At 33.8% G+C, this 21527-nt stretch overlaps 1 protein-coding gene across 1 annotated transcript; it reads left to right on the top strand.

Moving 5' to 3' along the window:
* Window positions 1-1921: 1921 nt before the first annotated feature.
* Window positions 1922-19061, top strand: LOC142321187 (uncharacterized). Its single transcript, XM_075359181.1, has 5 exons — window positions 1922-1976; window positions 5256-5363; window positions 14218-14331; window positions 15977-16102; window positions 18897-19061. Exons 2-5 carry the CDS (start codon window positions 5265-5267, stop codon window positions 19059-19061), a joined length of 504 nt encoding a protein of 167 aa, XP_075215296.1. The 5' UTR covers window positions 1922-1976; window positions 5256-5264.
* Window positions 19062-21527: the final 2466 nt, after the last annotated feature.

Below are 21527 nucleotides of genomic sequence, written 5' to 3'. Positions count from 1 at the left end.
ATTTCATTTACATTCATATATATACTCTGAAGTAATACCTTACGATGGTTCCGGAGGATAAAATGAAAAAGAGTAAGGAGAGGCCTGACGGGGATGTACGAGTTCTATCGGTACCCGTGGGCTCCACTGCGTTCCTTGCCGACCACTTTCTGACAGGTCCGGTCTTCAAGAGTTATTTGTGGGGGAGGGAGTTTAGATGATAAGAGCCTACACCAAAAAAAACGACTACTAAATTCTTATAATATATCTGGAGTACGTATTTAAAAAAAAAGATAATAAATTTGTTTCGGTTTGTTGTTACGGAAGTATGTGTTTTTAAATTAATATAATCTCTGACCGTCATCGACAAAAAGCTATGAAGTAATTAAAAATGATTACTTGTTGTTCAGGTTATTAACGACAATGTTATTTGAATTTTTATGTTCAACTACTACATTTTCGTATTACTTTTATATATAACGAAAACATTATTATTATCTTTTCATCTCAGAGATAATTCAAATCCGGAACTCCAGTACGAGAGGCCTCATTTAGTGATGTGGTACATTTAACACAGTGTCTGTACAATCCTACACTTCTCCAGAATTACCGATCTATTGAAATTTTGAGTTTAGGATCCAGGGCAACCTTTTCTATCAGCTTCTTCGAATTTTTATTAATCAATCAAGTTGCTGTTATCACAACGGGAATGACTTAACTGAGTTCAGTCTGTAAATTTCCTTATACTCTATTGCCAGAGGGTTGTACTTGGTTATTTTATCTGCTCAGCCTTATTAATATTGTGATCAGATGGATGAGTGACATCAATGAGAAGAGCAGTCTTTTCTTTAATGTTTGGGAGAACCATGTCTGGCCTATTCACAGCAATAATTTTAGCAGTATTTACCGAGAGATCTAACACAGTCTATAGTGCTCATTTTCCAGCACAGGCCTCGCCTTATATTCATAACAAGGACACTGCTCCCTGTCATCTACGAGTCCTAATTTCAACGCCAACGCCTGATGAACAGTGTTTAATGTAAGATCGTGGTGATGCAGATTTCCTTGTCAGCCAGACTGGCGCATTCAGTTAACAAATGATCAATTGTCTCCGATAATTGGTGACACATCCGGCACTCATCACTGATGTCCTGATTTTCTATGAACTTCTTGTAATTGTTCATCGCAACGACCTGATCCTGGATGGCACGTACAAAACGTTCAGTTTCTCTAAATAGAAATTCGTCCCTCAGCTAACGCGTAAATGCGTCGTTATCAGCATTTTCGTGGGAATGGAGAAATCTACCGTGGAGCGCCTTAGATTTCCATGCTTGGATCCTATCCCTAGTTGTAATGATACAGGAGTACAAATTGTCACCATTCAGATTTAGAGGGGAGTAACCCTTGTCCGATGAAACTACTGCTTTGTGTTATGATGATGTTTCAGATCTGGAGAGAAAATATCACTTCATTGAAGCAATGTGTCTGTTACAAAGTGATTTTAGGTCGAGACCTCTATCATCTTCTTTAAGAGATATACAGACATTTCACTTCGGATTTAGGGTGATGCATTCTGTATTTTGTCATCTTTGTGCGTACAAAGATGTTCATGTTTCAAGATGTCTGGGACCAATAAACAACTCCAAACAAGTTTATGAGAACTTTATTATTATTATTAAATGCCGGATTATTTTTTATTATTTTAAAACTTACAATCGGTTCTAAGAATTTTATGAAAATTTCTTTACATTTTTTATTTTTACATTTTACCACTTAACTTTTCCGTGAATAAGAAATTGTTTAATAAGTATAATGTGCAATATTATATGTATGTATATATATTTTTTCCAAGATTATATCGAGATATCTTAGGTATTAAAGTATACATTTGCATGTGTTGGCATCACTGATAAAATTGTGGGAAAGCTTTGTTAGGAAGATATGTTGTAATATTATTATTGTGTAATTGTTGGTGTTTACTTTGTTTATTTGACTAAGTAAGTAATGTTATGCTATTCTAATATAAATCAGTAGAATTTAAGTTTGAGTTTTTTATATTGATAATTTGTAGCGTGAACTTTAAACAGTCATGTAAATTCATTTTAGTTCGTTGTAAAATCGTTTTCCACAAAAGGAAAGTTGTTCAGAAACTTGTATAATCACATTTTAAGTGTGCGACTGTAAATTTCATTTACCCCATGCAAACACAGACTGAACTTCAATTTCACAGTCCTTCAGAAATGATTACACATATATCATATTTTAATGCCCAAACCTTTCATGCTGTTCTTGTTACAAACCAGTTTTATCTGAGACGGCACAAGCCTTCTCAGTAGAATGGAGAAATAACCTTAACAGTTAAGTTCATTTATTGTGCCATTGCCCTAAGAGTGCCAATTTCATTTAAACTTGGCACGATGAGTGTCAGATTTGTTTTACTCTCAACCGTACTTCTTAGGCAATGATGCAACTAGCTACCGTTAAGAAATTTCTGTCTAAAGAAATAATAGATTTTTAGTACATAATTATTAATAGTACTTGAACATTAATTCTTCCTATTGTTTATTAACTTTTAATTTTTAACAGGTAATTTGTGGTTAGAAGTGATTATACATTGAATAAATCCATGATCACTAAATGTGAGTGCTACCATATCCTTAGGGATGCTAAGAGACTTAAGGGGTTGGTCCACTCACTTTAATTAAAGTATTAATAATGTATTATTAAATTAAAAATTTACTATAAAATATATATATACACACAAAATTTGAAATCTATGGCATGATGTAGAACAAAGATGTGTGTAAACAAAGATTTACAAACCAATATTATGAATCTGTTTCACTGACATAATAAATAGAACTTCAATGAACCTGTGCTTATTGACATTTATATATTTAAACAAGCTTGCATTGTTTTTTGAATTCTGCTTAATCTGATTAATGCTAAGTTAGTATTTTTCCCTATTTTTGGTAACCTTTATTATAGTGGGCATGTTGAAACAAATAAGTATTCTAAAATGGGGCGTACAAATTAGAAAAAGTTTTTAGATAACAAGAGTGTGGGCTGGTGGTTCAGCTTATAATGGGATTTATTAATATGTTTTTGGTGGGGGGTTCCTCCATTAAATCCAAAATGGTGCCTTCCAACTCGTGATGTTTTGTAGTAAACTGTAATTAAACATATTTGTTAAATAAGTAACTTATTTGTATATTTTCAGTCACAGCAGCTAAGTGGTATAGTGAGTGTTCAAATCTTATAACTGGGAGATCTTTAGTTCTAGTTCTTAAATAAGAAATAGCAAGGTGATCTCTGTACAGGATGCACATAAATAATTTTTGTTTTAATATAATTTATTTAAAAATTCATCTTCAGAGTAATTATTTATTATTGCCAACATAAATGAATCAATATCAAATATAACCTCATTCAAGCTACTATAAAATATAAAGAACTATCGTTAGGTAATTATAAGAAAGCTGTTTATGAGAGGTGTTTGGAAGAATCTATTTAGTTATGTTAATTGTGTTGGGATCCATACCAAATTCTTGTAGCATATTAAATAAGGAAGTGCTATTGATTGAGTTGTTTGCCTTTTTGTAATCTACAAAGACAGTTGCTTAGTTTTTATGCCTTGTACCAGTACAATGTTTTGACACTCTTCATTCACATAAATTCCTATGGGACATTGTTCTTCCATTGTTTTACTTGAAAAATAATGTAAAAATTTAAATAATTTTAAAATTTGGTAATATAATGATGAAAACTTATTTATTTAATAAACACTTTCAAAAATAGGATAAAATTTGTGACACTTGGTAAAGATGTGAACAGGTCACTAACTAATGTCAGACACACCAGTCTGTAACTGCGAAGCTAAATGATGCAACATGCATAAATGAGCATGTTGCAGCATGAATTTTCCTGATGACTGGAAATGAATTCAAGCGCCAGTTATAAGATGAGCACTGCAATTGAATGGTTCAAACAAGTCTATTTCAACTATAGTATTAAGCATAAAGATATTAAATCGCCAAGAAGACAAGAAATCCCTTTTATTAAGTCAAAATTGTATTGCTTGTAACAAGTTTTTCATGATTTTTGAGAGGTTATAATTTTTTTATTAGTACAGTACACAAGAAACTATTTTATTTTCCATAAACATCTACAAAAACACTACAAGTGGTGGAAATTATTTGAAGCCAAAACTTAAATCATGTAAAAAGATTAGTTTCCAAAAATTCATAAAAAATTAGGGGTTAAGTATTATATCACTATTCATATTATTTATGGTAAAACTACTAACAATACCTACATGTAAAAAAATAATTCAAACTGTGTTTGGCATCCTCGCCTCATAAAAAAATTACCAAAATTAAAATTTCCCTGTTTTTCAAGATCAAATTTATCGCTAATTTTCTCGTAGAAAGAAGAGAGATAGGTAAATAAACCGCTAGACCATTCTATCACCTTGAAAAAATATGAATATATTGCTTTTTGTTTCATTCTTTCCGGACTTACAGTTTTTTAGTTACGATTGTTTTATAAACCCTTGCAATCACAAAAAATAGGTGTGTGTACCATAACAAAAATGGCTGCCACAAATAAACTGCTTAAATAAAAAAAAGACTTTTAATTTTAAGGTCCTGAGACATGTGGAAAACAAGTGGGTGAGTTTCAATTTTTTTTGGTGGAATTGGTGTCAATTCTTGGGTCACATTAAATGGATTGACCCAGAAAGATATTTGGAATATATGTAAATTTGTACAATGTAACAAAAAAGAAATATGGTGCAAAAACAAAAAAAAGTTTCTATGTGTAGAAATTTACTTTTATAATTGAGATTAATAAATTCCTTAATGTGTGTGTGCGCGTGTGTGTGTTTCCTGAATGAATTGCAAAAATTCAGCAATAAATTAGAGTAAAAATGGAACTAGACTCGCATATGTTACAGTAACCCATCAACAAACACAATTAAATGGGTCAATTCATAATTCATCAGTGGCACTTTTCAGCAAAAAAGTGGATGACGAATTATTTCGTCAAGGAAATTTTTATCAGGGTAGTTATTTGATGAGTTATTTCATCAAAAACTATGAAGGGGTTAAATAATTTGTGTCTTCTTTTCTGTCTTTGATGGGTTGAAAGACCTTTTTTTTAATATTTTTTTAATTTACAATGGTATATTTAAGTTTGTCAGAATAAAAAAAGATATTTTATTGAATATTAATTAATTTCAACATTTTTGTAAGGTTTTTTTCATCTTATTTTTATAGAAATCTGAGATGTCATTAAATGATGACATTCCACCTCGGATTAATCTTAAAATTAATGATGTACACACTATAAAGGCAGAAGAAGAGAAGGAATTTTATCCATGTCATGTAAGTATTTATGATTATTGGATATTGTAACATACATGATGAGGTTGGACAGAACCCTGAAAAAGAAACTAAATTATGAAATATAGGTAATAGGAGTAACTAAAGTACACACGCATTTGACAATGAAAAATTCATAACTTATTTCTTTGCAATGGCGGCAGAAATATTCAGTAGTGAAGTAGAAGAATAAATCTATCTTTTCCTTGATGAATTTCTTTAATTCACAACTTCACCCATCTTGGGAGTGAAGAAATAATGAATATTTTTAATATCTCAATGTTCAAGGGAGCTAGGGCCTCGGTTAATGGCTTAAAACCTTCTCTGGGGTAACACATATGTATTCTGAAATTTGAAAGTAATCAGTCAGCTTCCTCTCACATGATGCACGAGCAAACAGACAAACTATATATATATTCCCAGTTTGAATTTTCAAAATCGGGTGATTGTTTTCTGATATAAGAGCACCTCCAAAAAAGTGGTCCAGGGGCACCCCGTTTGTTAATAGTTCATAGTAATGATTGGGCTAGCCTCCCATGAGGTGTTCGTATACCTCACCATTCTAGCCTCACATGCATACCCCAAGGGAAGGTCATTATTGTTAAACAGAAAGAAATTGTTCAAAATTTAATATTACTCATTATTTTTGTAATATTTTCAGTCGACTGATATGATGCATTCAGTTCAACCTCACCTCACACAGTGATGACTCACAGTTCATTAAAGATTGTGCTTCAACCGGAAAATCTCCACTACTACAGATATATACTCATTTTTTTTTTTGAGATTGAAAACATATCTAAAAACCTTCTCAGTTATGCTGAGAAATGTGGGTAAAAATTTGGTTGAAAGTGATTAAGGAGTTTTTTTGTTTATCCCAAACAAACGAAAACCCTCTGCCTCTTTATATAATAGTATAGATAGAGATAGGAAGTATTATCAGCAAGTACTGCTTTGTTATAGTGAAGCTTAATTCTAAGAATATATATTAAATTAATTTTAATTTCACCCAAAAAGATTTTTAATTTGAAAAAAATTAACAGATTGCTGGCATGCAGAAATAAGAAAATGAGTGAAAAATCTCATACACAACCCAGCAGCTGTTTTTAACTTATGAATAGCTGTTTTTAGCATTTTTATGTATTCATTCAGAACAAATAAATTTTGCTGCTTTTGCAAAATAAATTCTAATTTTCTTATCATTAAACTTTAAAATCCAATATCTTCATTGTTTGCATACTATCTAATTCATAAATTATCTACAATGCTAACTTCACTCATCGTAAAGTTCTTGTTCAGCTATTATAATTATTATTACTGTACATCCATTCTCAACATTGAATATTTTCTCGATGTATGGAAAATAGCTGAAACCAATCAAACTAGGTAAACTACCTGATGGTATAACATCATATCGGCCGCTTAGTATGAGAAGTGTGCAGCAGTAACTGACCCGCTAGACACAATCAATGTAATAGATGTCATGTTATTAGAGTCGTGAAATGGACAGTTAAGGCCTGTCACTGTAATCTGTGCAGATGGGTGGTGTCTGCATAATTAGTTCATGTTGGATTTTGGAAATGAAATCTTACTGCTGGTTCATGGCAGTTTAATAATTTTTTGAAGTACTTCGTATATTTTTGCAATTGTCTTTGTTGTTAAGGCCTAATTTTCCATTTTTATTCTCAAGCAAAGGCTGGGTAATTGTATTTGGTAAGTTTTTAAATTTTTGCAAGAGGTAAATTTTTTAATTTATTTATTTATATTTAATTTAATAGAGAGGCATGAGACCCATGAATGCAAAATCATAAGTACATAAAAAAATAGAAACTAGTGTTTTTTTTTTTTGTTTTACATCGGAAGTGGGAAAACATGCCTAAACCAAACGCTCAGTACCCTGTACATACTGGGTGTGAGGTTCACCGCCTACTGCAGTGGACTCGCTAAAAGCCCATTCCCTCAGGCAATGTGGTACTGGAACTGCTGGAAAGGCTCAACTTCAGCACTACGTGCATCACATGTACACCTCACATTCATAAAAATATTTACACACTACATTCACATGATATTTACAACTCAATATTTACTATACAAGTAGATTCTTAACTCCACACAGCTATGCTAGCCTTTGATGGCAGGAATGCATTTCATGGGAGCCATTGCTGATGGCAGTGTCGAGGCACACCTGTCACCTGCCCCCAAAGACTGGTGCCCAGCACTACCCTCAACTGACATCTTTGCTGCTCACCTCATCTTCTTCCTTTAGTAGTTTCTGGTGGAGCGCTCCACCAGAAACCACTGTGAACACATGGTCCAACTCTCACCGAACAAGAGCATCAACTGCATGACCCCCCAAGCGAGTCCAAACCATCACATGCCAATTCTTCCTTCCACCTGGGACACTTGAAAAAGATGTGCTCCAATGTGTTAGTTTCTTCACAATACTGACATTGATCTGTACACCTCCTTCCAATCCTGCAGACGTAGAACCCAAATGACCCTTGGTCTATTGACCAATACAGCAGCTACTTCTGGGATCAAAATATAGCTCTAATGTCCTTTTGGATTCTTCCACCTCCTTTTTTTTTTCCTACTATCCCCGATTGGATATCCAATTAAGTATACTCAGTCGGGGAGAGTGTCCTTTTACTCTCAAGGAGGCGTCCCCCACCCGCCGGCTATACGTCCGGCACGGCAGGTTGGCCTCCCCGGTCTCGGATCTTTTGTTTTACATTGCCTGCCTCTAATCCCTCGCTTTAGAGCCAATGTCCGGCTATGCCGTCCCCCAGCGCCTCAGCAGGGAACCGGTACTCGGTCTTTACGCCTTTGGCCTCTAATCGACAGCGCTGACCCCACAAAGAGCCTAGGCTCCCGCAGGAACGACCCCGCCGACCGGGACTTGGTCTTTTATTTTAACCCAAACTCAAACTCCCCTGGAGTTCAACCCCTTCTCAGGTACCCGCACACCAAGGCGTACAGGCCCTCCATGGAGTGACTGTCCGCCCTACCCTACTGTTTATACTCCCATTCTTCTGTCTTCATCCTCTTTGGCCCGCAGGACCTCCCCGGCGAACCTGCGGAACCATTCCCAGTTCTCATTGTTGTACCCCAAGCGGTTTATGAGATTTTCTGGTGTAAGACCATTAATTACTATTTGACCTCTGTTAACGGCCCATCTTGGACATATGAACAACGTATGTTCGGCATCGTCGTTCTCTGGACAATAGATGCACTGCGGGGTGGCTCTTTTCCCATCCTATACAGATACTGACCGAAAGAGCCGTGCCCCGACAGTAATTGTGTCATGTAAAAATTGACATCTCCGAGTCTATTGTTATTCCAGGTTTTAATATTAGGGATTAGGCGTCTGGTCCATTCTCCCACTCTGGACCCTGCCCACTCTTCTTGCCATTCTTGTTCTATAATCCCTTCCATCTCTTCTTTCGACATACCGCTGTGTCTGAGGGTTCTGGCTTTTATCTGAAGGTCTATGTGTAGGACCCCGGTCAGTACGCACAGCGCGTAATACGATACCGTACAGTAACTAGCAGCTACACGCAGCAATGCCAGTCTATGGACACTTCTCAACTTCTTTTTATTTCGCTGTATGTTCATTTCCGCCCCCCATATGGGAGCCGCATACAGTACCGCCGAAGTGATAGCCGCGGTTATCAATCTTCGAATAACCATTTTAGGTGAGCCGTGGTTTTGAAATAATCCTCTTAATCCCTTTACAGCAGGAGTAACTCTCCCACAAATCATATCAATATGCTTGCTGAACCTTAAACGTTTGTCCAGAAGTACCCCCAAGTATTTTGTTTCTTTTACTTCATCGATTCTCTGTTCTCTGATATTTAGATTCACACTTCTTAATGGTCTTCTACCCGAGAGGACCAGGTAACAGGATTTATTAGGAGCTATTTCTAATTTGTTATCCTCCATCCATTCATCTATTGTTCTAAGGGCTTGGTTTGCCTTGTTCTCCAGTTCATTTATATCTCTGTCTTCTACTAATATTGAGATATCATCCGCGTATCCTACTATCGATACCCCTTCGGGTAGTTCAGCCTGAAGATTTTATCATAGAAAACATTCCATAAGGTTGGGCCAAGGACAGAACCCTGCGGCACCCCTCCGAATACCTGAAATATGGCTTTCCTTTCTAGGGTTTTGACCTCTATGAACCTATTTTGCAGATATTGATCTATCTGATTTACTAAGTATTTACTTATTCGCATGGCTTGAAGCGCCTCAATGATGGCTGTCCAGGGGACCGTACCAAATGCGTTTCTAACATCAAGCATTATGATCATGGGGATTTTTCTAGTCCTCCATGTACCGCTTCTGCAATTTAATGCCCAGTTTTTTACCTTCTCGACTGCGGTCACCGTGGACCATCCCTTTCTAAATCCGTATTGTTCCGGATGTAGACATTGTTTTTCCTCTATTTCCTCTCTAAGTCTATTTTCTAACAACCTTTCAACTACTTTTCCCATATTATTTATGAGCGTAATCGGTCTATATGCTGTGTTCTCTTGAATTTGTCCTGCCTTTGGGAGGAAGACTGTTCTTGCTTCCTTCCAGCATTCAGGGAAGCTTCTATTTTGTAGGCCGTAGCTGGCTACATCGACTATTTCCCAAGGTACGATTCTAGCTATTATCTTAATGATGGCCGCTGGGATGCCATCTGGGCCGGGGCTTTTCTTATTTTTTAATTTATTTATAGCTTCCATGACCTCTTTTTGTGTAAATCTTCCTCCCTGGCATTCTATCACCTCTCTATTATATTGCTCCTCCGTTCTGGGGAATAACTTTCTGATCTGCAACGCAGCCGTTTCTTCATTCAGTGTCGGAGCTTGTCTCCCAAGCCGCTAGGTTATAATTTTGAAAGCCTTTCCCCACGGATCAGCATTCAACTCCTCGCATAGTTCTAACCATTTCCTTCTTTTGGCTTGCTTTATGAGGAAGTTAAGCGTCTTTCTCGCTTGCCTATATTGCTCTGTCGCAATGTTACATCCTATTTCCGAACCAACTCTAGCTCGCAACCTCTGGGCCGTCCTCTTGTGTCTTTGCATAATTCTACGCTGTTCCTCTATCTCCCTGGACCACCAGTAGACCATATTATGTTTAATATTATTTCTCCTCGGTATGTTCGCCATCTCTTCTTTAACTATATTTTGGAATATTTCAGGTGTTATCTGAGTACTATTTCTAATTCTATTTGCCGCATTATTAGCCACTCTATATATCTGTTGATCAGACAGTCTGATATTGTTATTTATCTGTCTTATTTCTGGCCGTTGCTCTCTGAAGTTAACAAAGATGGCTCTGTGATCGCTGGCTGTTTCGTCATTAAGAACCATGAAATCAGCTGCATCAGTGCGCATCCTTCCATCAATTATAACTAAATCCAGGACCGATTGATGCCCTCTTGCTTGGTAGGTGGCTGTTCCGTCATTAATACATGTCATTCCTGTCGCTGCCAGCAATTCCTCCAGGAGTTTTCCTCTAGCGTTCGAGGAGACCGCTCCAGCTAGAACAGTCCTGCAGTTAAAGTCTCCAAGGACTACAATTCTCTTCCGAGCTCGTATAATGACTTGTTGGAGGTCAAGGAGTCTGTTCTTAAGAGATTCCCTGCTGCAGTTAGGGCTGATATATACACCTATTATAATCTTATCGCTTACTTCAACAGCAATGAGTCCGTCACCTCTACCATACAGATCATAATCCACATTTCCAACGATCTTTCTAATTGCCACATCACCATTCCCATCGGTCAGCCACTGTTCTCTGGCCGCCGAATACACATTAGGTTCGGTGGCCACCAGGAAGTCCGCTTCATATCTAGCTGCTATTTCTATGCTCAAATCACTAGAGAGTAGGCTCCTGTTATTATTAACTAGTATTACTTTAGTCATGACCTTTGTTACAGCACGGGTTGCCGGTCCTATGTGAAGTGGCTCCACAGTCCAGGCATATGGTCGCCTCCTTGCAATCTTTAATTACATGGCCGGGTTTACCACAGTTGAAGCAGAGGTTTGAACGGTCCTGGCCTCTGCACTCTTCTGCTGTGACCGACATCCCAACATCGATAACATTTCTCTATATCCGTCCGGATGTAGGCCCTGCAACTCACCCACCCTACTCTCAGCCTTGCTGCAATTAATTTCGTTGCATTCCTTTGACTTGTGACCACCGTGGCATTTTTTGTGTTTCCAAATGCCTCCCTTAGTGATGTGACTTGAAAGTTTTCTCCTTGTCCTAGTACCTTCTCTACCGCTTCCCTGACCTCTCGCTCAGTAGTGTCGCCTAGCATGTCTTTTACATGAACGACTGTTCTGCGGTCTCCTTTTGTTCTTATATCCACCTGGAGATCCTCTGCTCTGTTCTTCAGCAGGGAGGAAAACTCCCCCGCCTTCTGCGCCCCACTAATTCAGACCTCTAGTTGTTGATCCCTTCCCTGTTTAATTGACAGTATTTCACCAGCCTCCTCAACCTTAACCTTTTCTTTCATGGTTTTCAACAGATCGGCATAAGATTTACTGGGGGCCCTTACTACGACCGTTTTACTTCCAACGACCAGGGGGGTTCCCTTTCTTGTTGATACCGACCTCGACCTTGCCCTCCCTTGTTCGCTCAGGCTGGGGAGTAACATCCTCAGCAAGGTCTTACCCTTCCTCATCATGTATATTACTATTTTTCTCACTATGATGCCCGCTACACCACTGGGAACCACAAAGACAGCTGACTCCAGCTTACCTACAGCTCTTGGTAAGGCCTTTATAATATGAGATTATAATATCTCCTTCTCTAGAGTCATAGATTACCGTGTACCTAATTCCGGTATTTGTGATCTTTCCATCTTCGAGGATGGTGCAGTCTTGTAAGATCATTGCCCCAGGTGCCGTCCCAGCATACCGGCTGGATGGCTTTAATCCATTCAAATCGATGAAAAAACAGCTGTCATCTCCTGGTCTTAGATCTTTCTCCTGGGTCAGCCTGTTCATTGCCCAGGTTGACCATCGTGTGGGTAATCTGTCTATCAGTTGTTCATCTGTCATCTCTACATCTAGAATATAGAATATCTGACATCTCGTTCCTGCCATGACTTTCGGTTTGCGTACTTTGGTCAACTGTGTCTGGAGTCTCATCATTTATTCGTTGTAAATCTTTATAAATTTCTGTCAGCTCCCTCTCATGAGCCTTGATTGCCGTTACACTGGCCTTGCCAGTTAGTTGCCTAAGCTGTAATAGTGCATTACCCAGCCTGTACGTAACCTCCTTCAAATTAAGGGGGGCCTCCTCTTCTTCTGATGAGCCTGCTCTAGGCCGCTTGGCGGTTCGCCCCTCTACTGTCTTCCACTTTGCTTTTCCTTGATTTAATCCTGTAATGTCCTCTGGAGAGGCCTTATTTTCTATTGGAAGCGAGCTTCGGATTCGAAATCAGGGGTTGATTCCGAGTCCTATGATACCCCATGCGGGCGGGTGCCCCCAAAAAAATTTGGGGGGGAAGTAAAATGTATGTGTCCAAATCCGGGGTCAAAAATTTTGGGGGGGGTCAAAATATGAGGGGCGGTCAGAAGGTCAGAAATCTTTGGTTTCGGATAGATATTTGGGAATTTTGGTTCTATGGTAAAAACTATAGGAGATATGGAGGATAGGAGTTTGCCCGTGTAAAGTATCGCAAACACTTAGAAAAATTTCTACTAGTACACAGTAAAACTTCTGAAAATTTTACAAGTCCTTGTTTACTTGTATTTCAATGACGTCACGAACAAGCCAGAGCTTGTCGCTTGATTTGCAAAATTTGTCTCTATGTAAGTTAAATGTATATACTTAAACACTTAAAAAAGAAAAACTTATTCAAAGTACTTTTTAACTCACTCTGTCCGTGTAGTTGTATTTACTTACAATCCCACACCCCTTCGGTTCTTAACCGTTGTCCAAAAGGGCTGTAGCACTAAAAGTTCTCTACACTTTCCTCAAAATTTTGTATTTTCAAAAAAAAAAAAAAAAACCGAAACTCAAAAAACTTTGCACTTGTGTCCATTAACCATACCACTATAATTTCCGATGTCCGTATCCAGTAAAAAATCAAAAAAACCCAATCAAAAAGTAAAATATCGCGGAGCTAGGAAACACGTCTGCACTCGGTGCCGTCCACAACTCTACTCTACTTCTTCCACCTCCTGCTATTCAATAAACATACGGGTCCTTGCCTTCTGTGATCCTATCCCTTTTTTCCTTGGCTATGAGGTCAAATGGTGGCATTGACACCACCACTAGTGAAGCATCCAAGGAAACTGTCCTATATAATTGGGCTACCCTGATAGCCAACTTCCTATACTTGCTGTTCAGTCTGAAGGCCTCCCACCTTACCGCCATCACATACAATATTGTATGTGATAGCAGTAGTATCGGCTATATATCCAACACCACCGTAGATGCTAATATCCTGCGCTTAGATGCCCTGGGACCTGCAACATTGGCCAATAGCCTCATCAGTGTTGAGAACATTCGCTCCGCCTTCGTGGCCACCTAAAATAGATTTATCATTGTTTTTGTTAGCTTATTTTAAAAACCTTTGGAATCATTAGATAAAGATTCGTCAACCTTAACAGTATAATTAAAAAATAAATCTTGACTAAGAGTATTACAAATATTTTGTTCTTAAATATATCTTAATAATAAGGTAGATCTATGTTGTTTTTGAAGCTTATGGAAGTTTTTCTCATTAATAATTGTGTAAATTCTCAGTAGAGAACTGCTTCAAAAATTACATTTTTTATAAATATTTTTGGTACATGAGTATCAACAATATTGTTAATATGTTTCATTTTTTTGTTTTTTATTACAGCAAGTAGATTTACTACAGCTGAAAGAGGAACTACTTTATATCGAAAAAGATCATTTAGCAATTGAAGACACCAACTTGAATAAGACAGAAAATTTAGAAGTTAAAAATGAAGTGGTAAGTAAGGATATTAGATTCTGCATACAGTGAAAACACCAATTGTCCAGATGAACCTTTGCAAGGCCAGATCTGGATAATTTGGTAAAAATTTACTTTAATAAGTTTTAATACATATATGTTTTTGCTAAATGAATTGAAAAAAGTTAAATTAAAAAAACCAGTATAATTAAGATCGATAAAAAAAAAATCCCTATTGAAGTGAAGATTTATTTGGAAAAATTGAAATTATAAGTTAAACACAGAGAGAGAATTAGAGGATCTTCTCGTGATTTGTGAACTCGTATATATTAATTATTTAGCAGGTTAAACTTTTTATAGTCCATTTTTTTCTCTCTGTACATAAATGTCTATATGTACGATATAATATTCTTTCAGCCTCTGTAAAGCACGGAATTAGAGAAACACTCTTGCCTCTAATTTCTTACTTCAATTTGCTTTCAGGCCTATGCTCATTCTCAGTGATAACTTTTATAAATTCTTTAACTATTCACAATTTATATAATAACCATTAGCTTTTTACATTGTGTAAAAATTGTTTGTTTAAAATAAAAATTAATAAAACAAATTTTAAACTTCTAAAAATATTCAAAATGTTTTTATGGATTTTTTATTTTTAACAAATATTTGTTCAGTCAATAATGAAAAAGTATTACAATAATTATTAATTTATCATATCTTATCTTTGGATACAAACTTAATTTTAATAAAAGTGTCTCAATCAAATTCTGTTTGCAGATTTATAAGGCTGAATTCACGTTTTTGAATATATATATATATATATATATATATATATATATATATAATTTTTTCAACTATTTCCAAATTATCTTCTAAACTAAATAATAGTTTAAAACTAAATAATATACAAAATTATTATAAAATTGTAAGCAACATTCGAGAAACCTATTCGAGAAAATTCTATTTTTAAATGATTTAAAATCTTCATTAAATCTATCTTTAAATGATTATTTGTTTTTTATATCTTTTCTTTTACTTCCTCTTTTTTCTATTACTTCCTCCTCCCAAATCTTAAGAAATGGCTTATTGGACAAAGATTCATTTCTAATTATGCAAAGGTGAGGGAACTGCTTATTTCGCAGAGTTGGACAAATCACATCATACTGATAATATAAAAAGAGTTTGAAAATCTGGGTAAATGAATCAAATTGCAAGAGAATTAAGTTGAAAGTTAAAAAAAAATTCTTCAAAACCTTCCTGAACAACCGCCATATTTGTTTTAAATTGACTTATAAAATCAGTTTTCTCAGAATTAAATTTGTGATTAATGTGTTTGCAATTTTGTTATTTTTTGCAACATACACTTTGAGAAAATAAAGTGTATAATATATATATATATAAATAACAATTGTAATATTCTATTAATAGTAAATTCATATAAAAATAAAATTAAATCAGTTTTGTTCTTTTTTGGCCTAATTTTGTCATATAATATTTGGATTTTTCTAAAATTTTTAGCAAGATAGATTTTAATGGTATTTACTACCAAAAATATTTATTTTTAGGATATGTGATTTGTATATAAGTGGTATTATTACTAAGTTCCAGTCAGAAACAAAAAAAAAAAAACATTTATTGGAAATTAATTAGTTTGTAATATGATTTCTTTATCTTTTTTTTAAAGGAATCTGAGATCTTATTGAATGATGCTTCACCACTGGTTAATCTTAATATGAAAAGCAATGAACTTCGAATAAAAGATTTTCACACAGTGAAGACAAAAGATGGGATGGTATTTTATCCATGTCGTGTAAGTATTAGCTATTGTAACTATTGGCTATTGTAACAAACATGATTTGTTAATTTCATTACTGTCTATATATTTCAATGTGTTCGTTTTAAAAAAAAATGTTTGTAACTGTATTTAGTTCATTTTAATTAATATCGATTTATTGAGATGTTTGTGAATGATAAATGGTCAATGTGTGAGAGCAAAGTGTGTTTTTGAAATTCATTGATGACTGAAATATGTGAATTTTAACCTGTTGATGGAGTTGACATTTTAGTAAGCTTTGGGTGATTTGTTGTTAATTGTATTCAGTGTTCATGTTTTAATATTTATCAGGTAGGCAGTTTAAAGTGGACCTGGTACAGACTAAACATGGTTGTGACATAAAATCTGTAAATGAAAAGAAAATAATATAAAATCTAATTTTGTGATTACATTAGGAAGACTTAACATATCTACCATATTTTGACAAAAGATATCCGAAGTGATCACCCTGCACAGCTGAGGCATCAATGCTAAAGTAATATTATTGAGAGTCACCTGATGCAAACTGTTGTCAATGACTTCAGTTTTTTATTATGAACATTTGCCTCCAGTTATTGATAGTGTAGGACTTGCAACTAGACAAATCGTCTAGTCAGAATTGCACTAGACAAATCGTGTTGACAAGGAAAACCACTGTTCTCGAAAATTATTGCACTGAAGCATGAATAGTTTACAACAGACAATAATAGATTAGAGCAGTAATATACACCTCCAATAATAGTGCTAATAGGAGCAGTGTAAAAGATAACACTCAAATACCTGTAGTTCAAGCTCTCTCAGTTTGGTTTTTAAGTTTCTTGCCCTGTGTGGAAATATATATATATAATAGTGTTTCTTGCATGCGCACCACTTCATCAGATTTATTTACAAGTTTTTTTAAATGTTTTTAATATATTGTTATAAGAGGACGCGAATTTAGAAGAATTAAAAAAATTATATATTTTTATTTTGTTTATTATAAAATTATACATTATAAATCATGTTTTCCAGTTTGATCATATATATATACATATATATATATATATATATGTTGTATTTTTTTAATAAAAAATTCAACTTGAACAACCCAAGTACAGAATTATAAAGTAAATGAAATGACACTTACCTTATTTTTTATTCCAAAAGCACCTTTACAGGATCCTGCATCATCAGCTGTATATAATATATTTATATAAAATTACATATCAAACATAATAAAAAATTAAAATATTGTAAATAGTTAATTTTAATATTAAAATTTCAATGTAGTGAAAAAATCAAGAAATTAAATTTAAACAATACTAGGCAAAGTTTGGACATTTTTTAGAGATTTTAAACATATAAATACAAAAGATTCCAACTTGATCAACTTTCAGACAGAATATTAAGATGACAATTATAAAGGCAGCAACAGATGGCAGCACATTTTTATATAAAAAAAAGAAATAATCATCATTTTTATAAATATCGTGATTTAAATCCACTCAGTAATGTAAATTGGCTTTCCAGGTTACATAGCGTAAATTTATTCTATTTATTATTTTTTTTAAACTTAAGTTGTTATTTATTGTAGAAGTAGTTATTTTATTTAACTAACTTGTTAAATAAATGTTTTTATTATATGATGTTTTTTATATATGATTGTAGTTTTAATTTTTTATTATGTTGGATATGTAATTTTATTTAATTGTATTATATAAAACTGATATGCAGGATCCCGCAAAAGTGCTTAGAATAAAAAATAAAATGTTATTTCATTTACTTTGTAATTCTTTACTTGGGTTGTTGATGTTGGTTTTTTATTATAAAAATACCATATATTGGTACAGAAGAATATGACGTTTTACTATAATCTACAGAGTGTCCAGTCTAAAAGTACAGCTTAAAATTAAGAGAACCAGTTAACATAACTTGGCAACTTTTTTTTAAATAAACATCAACTCTCGCAATGTTTTAATGTAAATTTGTCTACTTCAGTGTATGCACCTTTTGTTGCACTTCAGATGCCTGGAAAATAATCTAACTCCTGCCAGGTGTTTAAGAGCATCAGCTTCATTATTAGACCTACACCTTCAATTTTTTTATTTTAAATCGTCCAAATCTCAAACTTTCTTTTGTTACAACTTTTAATGAAATTTCAAGCAAAAAAGTTAGAGGAGTGATATCTGAGAGATCTAGCTGGCCATGCAGTCCGTACTTCATCAGATCTTACATCTGGGGAAGTGTTGTTCAGGAACATGGTAACATCTCAATATAATTGTGGTGGAGCACCATTTTGTTGGAAATGAATCTGGCAGGATCTGAGGAACCGGAAAATTCTGAAACAGGTCGACGTAAATCTGCCCTGTCACAGTGGGCTCCATGAAAATGATCAGTCTGATTACACCATTTTTGTTTCATCATAACTAGACATTGACTATGGGTGTGTCCCTTTCATTTTTGATTACTGCATGGGGTTTTAAGTACATTAAATTTGACAGAGTGTCTTTAACTATCCTGCACAAATGAAAAGTTGTCTCACCACTAAATAAGATATCTAACTATAAATAAGAGTTGTAACTTGTATTCTTGCAAACTGAGTGCTTATGGTAATGTTTTGAACAGTAGAAAGAGATATTTGCAGTCCATAACTAGGTCACCTAATAAAGTTAAAGGGACGGGCAGTGAATGCGTAGCTTACTTGATCCATAGCCTCATCACAACTGTAACCTTTGATGATTTCTGTCTCTTAAAGTCCCTGTACCTTTGAGGACGTTAAACTTTGACATAAAAGAATTGATATTCCATTCAGTTTGTACAAGCTGTTAAACATATGTACATGATTGAAACTCCATTAACTAAAGCATGCACTGAATGGTTTTTGTGGGATCCACATATTGATGGACTACAATCGCATTGGAGTCAGCTTGTCTGCACATCATACGCATATTCTACTGAAAGTTTGTTATTACATTAAACTTTACTTGTGAATCATTAAAAAATATTCCAAACGATGTTTATTTTGAATATATGTTTAAAATATTCAGTTTTTTATCCATATTTTGCAACTTTTTACAAAATAGAATAATGTTATTGTAATGGAAATAATTTTGTATTAATTCATAATTACCTTTTAATTGTTGGTTTAATTTTACAGGTTATTATTGAAAAATTAACCATCAAAAGAAGTACCAAGAATAATTGTAAGAGTAGTGTAAATAATTCTAACTTTTGTCAAAAGTCTGTTATTCCAGAAAATAATTTAAATACACAACTTATTAAGCATAACGAAGAGAAGAATTATGTTTGTACCATTTGTCCGAAGACTTTTAATCAAAGTTCTGAATTAAAATCACATTTAAACGTTCATACGAAAGAGAAAATTTATTATGTTTGCAAAATCTGCCATAAGGTTTTTAACCGTAATTTTAATTTAAAGCAACATCTTAACATTCATACAAAAGAGAAGAATTATATTTGTACATTTTGTCAAAAGTCATTTAATCACAAAAGCAGTTTAAAAAACCATCTTAATATTCATACAAAAGAGAAGAATTATATTTGTACATTTTGTCAAAAGTCATTTAATGACAAAAGCAGTTTAAAAAAACATCTTAATATTCATACAAAAGAGAAGAATTATATTTGTAACTTTTGTCAAAAGTCATTTAATCGCAAAAGCAATTTAGAAATACATCTTAATATTCATACAAAAGAGAATAATTATATTTGTAACTTTTGTCAAAAGTCATTTAATGAGAAAGCCAGTTTAAAATTACATCTTAATATTCATACAAAAGAGAATAATTATATTTGTAACTTTTGTCAAAAGTCATTTAATCGGAAAGGCAGTTTAAAATTACATCTTAATATTCATACAAAAGAGAAGAATTACGTTTGTAACTTTTGTCAAAACTCATTTAATCGCAAAGACAGTTTAAAATTACATCTTAATATTCATACAAAAGAGGAGAATTATGTTTGTAACTTTTGTCAAAAGTCATTTACTCGCAAAAGCAATTTAACAAAACATCTTAATATTCATACAAATGAGAAGAATTATATTTGTAACTTTTGTCAAAAGTCATTTTATCGCAAAGACCGTTTAAAAAACCATCTTAATATTCATACAAAAGAGAATAATTATATTTGTAACTTTTGTCAAAAGTCATTTAATCAGAAAGCCAGTTTAAAATTACATCTTAATATTCATACAAAAGAGAAGAATTATATTTGTAACTTTTGTCAAAAGTCATTTAATCGCAAAAGCAATTTAGAAATACATCTTAATATTCATACAAAAGAGAATAATTATATTTGTAACTTTTGTCAAAAGTCATTTAATCAGAAAGCCAGTTTAAAATTACATCTTAATATTCATACAAAAGAGAAGAATTATATTTGTAACTTTTGTCAAAAGTCATTTAATCGCAAAAGCAATTTAGAAATACATCTTAATATTCATACAAAAGAGAATAATCATATTTGTAACTTTTGTCAAAAGTCATTTAATTACAAAACCAGTTTAAAAATGCATCTTAATATTCATACAAAAGAGAATAATTATGTTTGTAACTTTTGTCAAAATTCATTTAATCAGAAAAGCAGTTTAAAATTACATCTTAATATTCATACAAAAGAGAAGAATTATATTTGTAACTTTTGTCAAAAGTCATTTAATCGCAAAGACAGTTTAAAATTACATCTTAATATTCATACAAAAGAGAAAAATTAGTTTTGTAAATTCTGCGAAAAGGATTTTTATTGCCTTTCTAGTTTAAAGCGACATCTTAATATTCATAACTAATTTCAACTATTTCTTATGATGTTATTTGTACTTGCATACATGGTCTCACACTCACTACAGACGTTGTGATGTTTGTTGTAATTGATTGATGGGCACATATGACATCGCCTGTGTTTTTTCTGTAGCAATTCAGGTTCGATTTTTCCTTTTTTAATTTTTAATACATTTCTTATATTAAAGTCAGCGATGTTGGAAGTCTGGATTCTACAAGTCGTCGTCTCATATGAGTTAAGGCAAATGATTTCCTTAAATATGTGTCCATATTTTCAGGGCTTATTTTTCATGAACATTCAAAATGTGCATAGATCCTGAAAACTGATAAGCATCTTGTCTACAATTAGATACTTGGTGGGAGAATAATTCGACCGGCAATTTGAGATTAACATTTTAATTAATTTGAAAATATGAGCGGTTTTGTCACCATCTAGTATACTGGAGTGTACTTTAGTGCCGTTAAAACTAACAGAAATAAAAACCGCTGAAGGGACATGGGTTTCCCTGAATATAACACTTCCAGTTCCATCACTTTCTGTAGATCCCTCACATCTTCTTTACTAGAATTAAATATACCAAATAAATACAGTAGTCCATTAAAGCTTTTAATTCAATATTATCAGTGTGATTAACAAAGGAAGT

This window comes from Lycorma delicatula, chromosome 3, assembly GCF_047948215.1.
Source record: "Lycorma delicatula isolate Av1 chromosome 3, ASM4794821v1, whole genome shotgun sequence".
In the NCBI taxonomy this organism is placed as follows: domain Eukaryota; kingdom Metazoa; phylum Arthropoda; class Insecta; order Hemiptera; family Fulgoridae; genus Lycorma; species Lycorma delicatula.
This window is presented reverse-complemented; position numbering and strand designations above follow the sequence as displayed.